The sequence below is a fragment of the Bactrocera neohumeralis genome, chromosome 2, assembly GCF_024586455.1.
Source record: "Bactrocera neohumeralis isolate Rockhampton chromosome 2, APGP_CSIRO_Bneo_wtdbg2-racon-allhic-juicebox.fasta_v2, whole genome shotgun sequence".
Lineage (NCBI taxonomy): Eukaryota > Metazoa > Arthropoda > Insecta > Diptera > Tephritidae > Bactrocera > Bactrocera neohumeralis.
In genome coordinates this window covers 92,828,873-92,838,095 of record NC_065919.1, presented here as the reverse complement: position 1 = coordinate 92,838,095, position 9,223 = coordinate 92,828,873, and the positions used below count along the sequence as shown (strand labels likewise).

The 9,223-nt window shown below is 34.0% G+C and overlaps 1 protein-coding gene across 2 annotated transcripts in view; it reads right to left on the bottom strand.

The window, feature by feature from the left end:
- Window positions 1–734: 734 nt before the first annotated feature.
- Window positions 735–9,223, bottom strand: part of LOC126753022 (pupal cuticle protein) — a 44,293-nt gene continuing 35,804 nt past the window's right edge. Inside the window, exons 1-2 of one of the 2 annotated variants that reach the window (XM_050464128.1) lie at window positions 4,417–4,682; window positions 735–2,229 (exon numbers count right to left, since the gene is read on the bottom strand). In XM_050464128.1, the coding sequence (XP_050320085.1) occupies window positions 1,087–2,229; window positions 4,417–4,428 (1,155 nt within the window). In that variant the 5' untranslated portion in view covers window positions 4,429–4,682 and the 3' untranslated portion in view covers window positions 735–1,086. Of the gene's footprint in view, window positions 2,230–4,416; window positions 4,683–9,223 lie in introns of those variants that run through there. The other variant, XM_050464118.1, reaches the window with a different exon arrangement.

Sequence of the window (9,223 nt, the reverse complement as noted above, 5' to 3'; positions counted from 1 at the left end):
TCTGAACAATTTTTTCGGAGATTACATTATTTCTATAAACAATAACTCATACCAAATTTCGAGAAGTTATATCGTCAAATGAGGAAGTTTCCCATGCAAGCATTTGATTCCGATCATTCAGTTTGTATCGCAGCTATATGCTATAGTAATCCGATGTGAACAATTTCTGCGGAGATTGCATTGCTGCCTTAAAAAATTATCAATACCAAATTTCGTGAATATATATTGTCAAATGTGAAAGTTTTCCATACAATAACTTGATTCCGATCGTTCAGTTTGTATGGCAGCTATATGTTATAGTGGTCCGATATCGGCAGTTCCGACAAATGAGCAGCTTCTTGAAGAGAAAATGGCGTTTGCAAAATTTCAAAACGATATCCTAAAAACTGAGGGACTGTTATCAACTAATAACTTTGAAAATTACTAATTTGTTACAAACTTTAATATAAATATAATAAAATAAAAAATTTAACATATCTTATTTCCAAATTTTAAGTAAAAAATTTTATCCCCCCTATAAAGTTTTCATCCTTATTCATAATTACCATATTTAGCTGTATTGAACAGTTTGTATTAATATAATTTAATGTATGTAAGTATACCTTAGCCACTGCAACGTGTGGGATCTTCTAGTATTTTATAATTAAAAACCAACATTTTGAGAAGTGCAATTTTAAATAAACTTTATATTTTACAATATAATACGCTATCTTATAAATATGTATCACTATATGTTTAAAACACTATATTTATATACATGTGTAATTAATATTCTTCAATACATAAGAAATGATTTTAATGTAACCCAAACATCGTACATAAGTAAGTATGTTATAGTAAACAACTCGTTTACATTATTCAGGGAGTAATCATGTGATTTTATATAGCGCAAAACGTAAAAAGAAGAGCTAAGCAAATAAGAAGATTTGAGACAATATAATATCGCGTCATGTTATTATTTTAGTATATAAGTATGTGCAATCATGGTCGATTTATTCGTGTCATGCCCGCCGTTCTTTTAGATTAGTATAAGTATATTTCTTTCCGATATCCGCACGTAGTTATACTAAAATATGTGGTCAGGATTTAATAATTTTGGCCATGATATTGGTCATCATGCTCATAGTAACCCACATGCCCCGAACCATGACTAGCAGAAGCTAAAGCATTCAAGTGGGCGGCGCGAGCATGCTGAACTTCTGGAGGTTCAACGGGCACGCCATTGTGGATGACTGGAATATGTATAGGGCCTCGATGTTTGTATCCCGTATAACCACTATTATGTGGATCATTCCAATGCCCGCCATAATGACCTCCATTATCGCTTGGTTCACCGTGACCAGCTCTAGATGTAGCCTTAATAACTGCAGCATAATGTGCTGCTTTGGCATGTTGAACTTCTGGTGTCTCGACTGGTACACCATTGTGAATCACTGGAATGTGATAGCCATGCACGGGGACTGTCTGCCCAATAGGATAACCAGTGCGAGCAGCAGCATGTGCAGCATAATGGGCAGCTTTTGCGTGAGCTACTTCTGGTGTGTCCGAGGGAGCGCCATTTACTTGTGTACCACGGCCCAAAACTTTGGCATGCGCTGCAAAGTGTTCGGCTTTGGCAGCTTGTACGTCTGGTGTATCAACAGGAACGCCTCCATGTGTCAGTGGCACATGGGTAATCGAATTTTGATGAGCGTAGTTCCAGGGATGACTGTATAATGACCGTTTATACAAATGGTGAGAGTGACCGTCATACGGTTCCGGATGAGCTGCAGCAGCTGCAGCGGCAGCAGCATATGCAGCATAATGTTCAGCTCGTGCGTGTTGTACTTCTGGCGTATCCACGGGCACACCTCCATCTGTTAGTATTGGAATATGTTGGGGATAGTGATGAGCGTATGGCACGTATGATTGGGCAGCAGCACTGTGTATTGCAGCGAAGTGAGTATCTGGAGATGGGGAAGCTTTTGGTAAATTTGTGCCAACAGCGTTGAAACCATGATGTGGATCAGCAACATAAGAGAGCGATTGCACATGCCCATTACCATCTACATAAGAGTAGGAGCCACGTGTAACACCATCGTAAGAACGTGTCTCATGCTTCTGGGAGTTGGGATCAGCATACCCGTAAGAGTAGGTACGACTATGAGGATCAATATGTTGAAATTGTGTTGAGACGGCGCCATGGAGAGTCGCACTACATGCAGAGATGAGTAACACAAGTAAAATTAACTGAAAAGACAAAGCCAAAGTGAATAACATAGATTTCACACATTCTTGATGATTAATGAAGCTGATTAAACTAGTTTGAAAGTTACTTGCATTTCACCATAATAACACACAAAATACAAGATTTCAACAATGCAACTGCACAAATATAATGTTCATAATACGAGTATGTACATCTGTTCTTTGGTGGTGCCGGTCATGATTTCCGCGAAAAAACTTTACAGATCTTTCAAAAGCTAAGAACAAGAATATTATCAGCTTAGTATGCAAAAAAAAAAGCATCAAGCGTAGCAATTGAAAACGTTCTTACTTACAGCCGAACAATAATACACTCTTGCCATTAATACTAATGAAAGAAGTGGAAATATTTTAATGTGTCTGTAAAAATTAATTGCATATTATTCTTTTATGTTTCATATAAATAATATGACTTTATGGTGATAAATTTTTGAATTGATTCATATACAAACATTCCGTATCATCCTACACAGTTACCCCACTTTGTGCAGCTTTTTAAAAAGCTGAGAACACCAAGAATGACGCATAATGGATGAGGCAATTAAAATTCACAAAGAGGAAAAAAGTCTACTCTTTTATTGCATATGAGAGTACAAAATCTTTTTAAGAAAATGTGTTGATACAGTTTTATTCTTATCTATTTTCTAATAACAATAAACTTAAAATATCCATTACTTAATATAAAACAACATATTTATAGAGGAAAATCTCAAAAATTATGTTTGAGTAAAAAAATATCTTAGTTCAGTGCGAAAACTTAACAAAATGGTAGTTATTAAGACGTTTTAGTATTTAGTTGGGCCCCCTTTGGCATCTACAACTGCTTGAAGACGCCGTTGCATTGATTCCGCTAAATTTGTCAACTCTGCAGACGTTATGCTGTTCCAAGCTTCTAATATGCGATTTTTGAGTAGAGCAGAGCTAGAAATCTGGTGCTTTCTAATTTTTCGATCCAAAATTTCCCAGACATGTTCAATAATATTCAAATCTTTTAAGCTTCTTTTAGCTTTTTCATCGCTACCAAAAATGTTGAATTTAGATTCATCCGTAGATAAAACTTTTTCCCAAAAATCCATCCTCTTGTCTATGTGTTTTTTAGCGAATTCTAAACGAAGTTTCCGGTTTTTTCAGAAATAAGTGGTTTCTTCCGTGGTGTGCTACTGTGGAACCCATTTTCGTTTAGAGTTCTTTGTATTGTTCTTGGATGGATACTCTTTTGTGACGTACTTGCTATGTGCTCGGCTAATTTTGGAGCATTTACTTTTGGATTTTTGTCCACTTCTTTGAGGATCAGGCTGACGTCTCTACGAGATAGTTTTCTTGGGCGGCCACTGCGCGGTTTATTTTCGGTAGAACCACTATTTTCGAAGTTTTTTACAATTTTTTGACTGTTGCTCGACTCAAGTTTAAAATTTTAGAATTTCACCATACGATTTCTTTTCTTTTCTTTGTTTTATCACTAAATTTCTTACATCAATTGATATTTCTTTTCGCGGAGCCATTATAGCTATTTAAGTGTTCAACCCACAACTGAATTCAATAAATACTAAATGGTAAACATAATGAAATGAAAGAAAAAGGCTAACGGTACTTTACCGTTATCATAACAATGTACAAAGTATGAGCTTCGTATTTTTGAGTTTTTCTTCCATAAATTTGTCGTTTCATGTTAAATGATGAATTTTTTTAGTTCATTGTGATTATAATAAATATTAGAACAAAACTGTATCAATACATTTTTCTAAAAATATTTTGTATTCTCATATCAATGAAAATAGGGGGTGTATGTAGACTTTTGTCTGCCACTGTATACTATCATTCCGCTGGACCTTACACAATACATACCGAAAAATAGGTAAAATAAATTTACACAATATTCTTAGGTAACTTTTTATTCAGCTAAGGATTGGTTGTGTTACCTAAGGCACAATTTGACTTGGTACCACAAATTAGCGTAACTCAATTCTTAATGTCTCATAATAACAAAATATTTCACTTAAATGATCTACTATATAAACAATTGTATTACAATTGGAAATTAGTATCAATATAAAAATAATTACGAAAAATATTTGATGTTGTTTGTATGCGATTGTACTTCCAGTTTTATAGAAATAAATTCAGAATGAAATACCAATTAAAATCGATTTCTCTATACATATGTTTACTTACGTATTCTTTCATAGTTTATAATTTCTATATCACACACAGTATTCAGTTAAAGTAACACCGTTTTGATCGAAAAACTCAGATTAAGCCTTAAGATTAAACCTGTTCCATGAAAATGAAAGTAAATATAAAACTAATTGCGCATACTTCAAAACGTATGTTTGAATTTGAATATTTTTTTTATTATTTTCTAGTTGGTTGAACCTCCTAGATTCGCGACTAGGACTGTTAACGAACTGTGCTGAAAAGTGGCCAGCACCTCCAATATATACCAGCAACCCCAAATTGAAATACACCAAATACTTACCAGAAGAAAATAAATAGACAGCAAGTCAGCTGTAACAGATAGTTAATACACAGCACCACCGCTAGCTGCATAGAAGCTATGCAATAATAAACTGTAACAATGGTAACCAAACTAATCATTACAACAACAAAAAATAATAATACTCACAAAATGTTAACATAGCAAACCCATAACAACGGTATCAACTTTTCTGCGCAGAATTCAATGCACAGCAATAACAACATCAATTGAAAAAATAAACGCTAACATCACTGTTACAATTTCGTATACACAAGCTGAAGTAATCAAAAGATTGCATGTAATAGTGCTTTAAGCAAGCACAATATTATACGCAAAAAGAAATAGAGCCGCAACGAACCGAAGAACCAGAAACTGATCGAACGTAGAAATAAATGAACCGGTCGAATGAAATGAATCGCAATTGCTTTTGTCAAGTGCAATGGCCGAGGTATCATAACAAATACTTGTGGATATGCATTTACATACATACACACATCTGTTCATACCCATAGGTATACACGTACATACATATGTATGTATGTAGTATGTAGGTGAGTGGCAAATACTTGTGAACAAATTGTGCAATCTTACTGAAATACCCAGAGGCACCGTTTTAGATACTATATGTATATTTAGTATGTATGTATCTGCCTTTGGATATGTACGTATGTATGTTCCCATGCAAGTTTCTTTCGAGAACTTGTATCCGATTTCAAGACGTGGTGCTCTTTTATTACTTCTGTCAAAACTATCTTTATGTCCGGCGATAGAACAAAAATTCAAAATTATTCTCTTTTTTTCAGCACATTTACAAAACTATAAAAAACTCCACAAAACAAACTTTAAAATTGTTTTTAATGAAACGCTTAACTTAGAGATCAATTTAGTGTAAATATACTTATTTTTATACTCTTTCAATACCTAAAGGTTGTACGGATAACCTAAAACTAATCGAGAGTGCAACTATGTATGTACATATGTATGTATACATATGTATATAAATGATCAGGATGAAGATACGAGTTGAAATCCGGTTGACTGTCTGTCTGTCTGTCTGTCCGTCGGTCCGTCCGGGCAAACTGTAACTTGAGCAAAAATTGAGATACCTTGAGAAACTTGGCGTTCGCGTTCCTTATTAAAAAAATTAGGAGTGCGTAGATGGGCGTAATCAGACCAGTGCTACGCCCACAAAACATCATTAACGACAAACGTATAAAGTGCCATAACTAAGCACTAAAATAAAATGTAGAAATCTAATTTGGGACAGATGATCTCTGTAGACAGCAGCACCAGTGGGCAAACAATTTTGAAAAAGTGGGCATGGCCCCGCCCTTTAATAAGTTTAATGTACACATATCCTAAACCACTAAACCTACCACAAAAAAATTTTCCCAGCTCAAATATTATAAGAACACGACAGTGTGAAAATTGATAAAATCGGAAGATAACCCCGCTCACTCACCATATAACGGCACTGTTAAAAACTACTAAAAGCGCAATAAATTATTAACTAAATACGCCAGACTCATTAAATTTTTCACCCGAGATGGTATGACAGGGCTTTATTGGAGTCCTGACAGTAGTATATCTGTGTGCCACAAATGAGTTGAATCGGATCCATACTTCCCTGAGCTCCATACACCTAATATAAAAATTTTCGACACCGCTTACGCGATTATAGCCGAGTTAACAACAGCGCGCCAGTCGTTTCTTTTTTTCGCCACGTGGCGCCAATTGGATATTCCAAGCGAGGCCAGGTCCTTCTCCACCTGGTCCTTCCAATGGAGTGGAGGTCTTCCTCTTCCTCTGATTCCCCCGGCGGGTTCTGCGTCGAATACTTTCAGAGCTGGAGTGTTTTCGTCCATTCGGACGACATATCTTTTAATTCGCTGAACTATGTGAATGTCTTAATATATCTCATACAGCTTATCGTTCCATCGAATGCGATATTCGCCGTGGCCAACGCGCCAAGGACCATACATCTTTCACAGAACCTTTCTCTCGAAAACTTGCAACGTCGACTCATCAGTTGTTGTCATCGCCCAAGCCTCTGCACCAAGAATAAAGGGATGTTAAACTTATTCCAGTGTGAGAGCGCCTCAAAATTAGCGTTTTTATAACATTTTCCATTATGGCCAGATTGAACAAAATAACAATTTTTGGGCATTTATCAACCCAATACCCAACATTTAGTACGAATAAAAATTACTAAATATTGGTTATTTATTATATGGAGAAACTATTTAAGTCTTTTTAAAGAATATTATAACAACTGACTTTTGTCCTTTAAATACCCAATAATAGGATTTAAGCTTGTTAGCTCTCAATCATTAAATGTTTTTAATCATTTTCCATTGAAAATAAAACTATGATGCTTCAAATTACAAAACGTTTCATCAAATATCTTTAAATTTCACAAGAACTTTCCTTACTTGCGTGAACTTCTACACATGACTCCATCCTCCAAATCCTGCAATATTTGAGATATCGCACTTGTTACGTTAAAATGTAACAACTCAAAATTTCCAAATTTTAGTTTTTTGCAAGAAAATAATGTGCAGTGGTCATCTCTACCCACTGTAAAAATCGTTCAGTGATTTGTCTAGTCTATCGTTAAAAAAAACCGTTATGACTCTCTCTTTGTTTTCAGAATGACTTCTTTCGACTCAACAGTTTTTCGTCTCTACTGAAAATGTTCAAATTTTGAGTTGTTACACTTTAAAGTAACAAGTGCGATATGTATCTCAATGAAAATTAATGAGCGTATCTCACTGCCTAAAATAGATAAAATTGGGCGAAAACTTGATATACAAGTAGTTTCCTATTTTCGAACATCTGGCTGACTTTGTAGGTGATTGTATGTGAGATACCTTAATGAAGCCTAGCAAACATTCTTATAGTGTGTGATATGATTATAGTTAATAGATAAAATCTGATCGGTATTACCCCAAAGCGATTTTCGTTTCATACACTCAGTGTATGAGTTATATGTATATAAAATTGTTTGGATTTCGATCCTCTGGTTGACGTTCTACACCATAAGATGTTTCCCTGCCTTTGATTCCTGCAAGTTGCAAGAGTATAAAATGTTCGGTTGCACCAGTTTAGCCCTTTCTTACTTGTTTTAATTACTTCCAAACTCTTGACTTAAGGTTCCACCTTTTCTGCTAAACAAAGCCTCTTCATGAGTTTTTATTCTACTTTTCTTTATTAACAGTAATCTTTCTGCTAGGTTCTCTTTTAATTAAATAAAACTTAATATTTACAAATTAATATCATTCCAATTTATAACTTAAATGTTATGTATAATTTTTATACTACCATATAATGATGTACGTGGTATAAATATGGTTGTTTATAACACCCAAAACTAATCGGGATAGGTACATATGTATGTACATACATTGTGAGAATGGGTAATCTACTAAAAGCGAGTTAAAAGTATAGTATTGTAGTATTGTAGTTTACAGTAAAGGAGAAGATTTAAGATTTTTAAGACTAATCGAAATAAAAAATGAACATTAGATGTGGGCCCGCCTACTTTGAAATGAAATCCAAGCAACTGTTTGACCACTTTTAACCAAATAGGCGCTATCTATGGTGCGATTTTCCATATAACATAATATTAAATTCCATTTGATTCTTTCACTTTACTACATGTTAACCAGAACCAGCCAAGGTATCGGAATAAAATTTTGCGGAAGTGCTTGCATGATTATTTATTAATGGTGACATAAAGCCATAACTTTTTACGTCCCCAGTTACCGAATATAAAGATGTCATTGTCTATGAATGCATTTTATTGATAATATTTTGAGATATCTCAAAGAAGTTCAGAGACATCTTTTCCTGATAGTAAAATATAATGATGCAAAAATGGATCAAATTGTGCCAATACTTTTCGCAGCCTGCATATACTACAATATGTAAAATAATAATTTAACTTTAGCAATATTAAGGGTACGTATAATCTTTTATACTATAGTTTAATACCGAAAAGGAATGAAAGCGTTCTACATACAGCCTGCATATTCTACATTATTTTTCTACTCCAATTTGTAAGTTATTTTAGTTGAGGGAAGAATGTTTTTGATAATAATAATAATAATAATAATAATAATAATAATAATAATAATAATAATAATAACTCAGATTTATACATATGTATAATATGATTTGTAATAAATATGTAGTATGTATGTATGTTTGTAGGTTCGTAGGTAGGTGAAACTATAAAGTAACTTAACGTAAATGCCAATGAATTATGATAATGATCCAACAATCGATTATTCTGTAAATACTACTACCTTCTCATTTTAAACATACTTCAGTGCCCTCAAAATTCAAAATGATTTGATCTTCTTCAGTCTGGCAAATAAACTAGAAACATATAAGCCGCAGTCAATTAAGTATTCAAGAGTATTACAATATAATATGTTTAATACTCGATGTCTCTATTAAATTTTTATTACATTTTTATTTCAGACTCGAAGCGGCTATTAA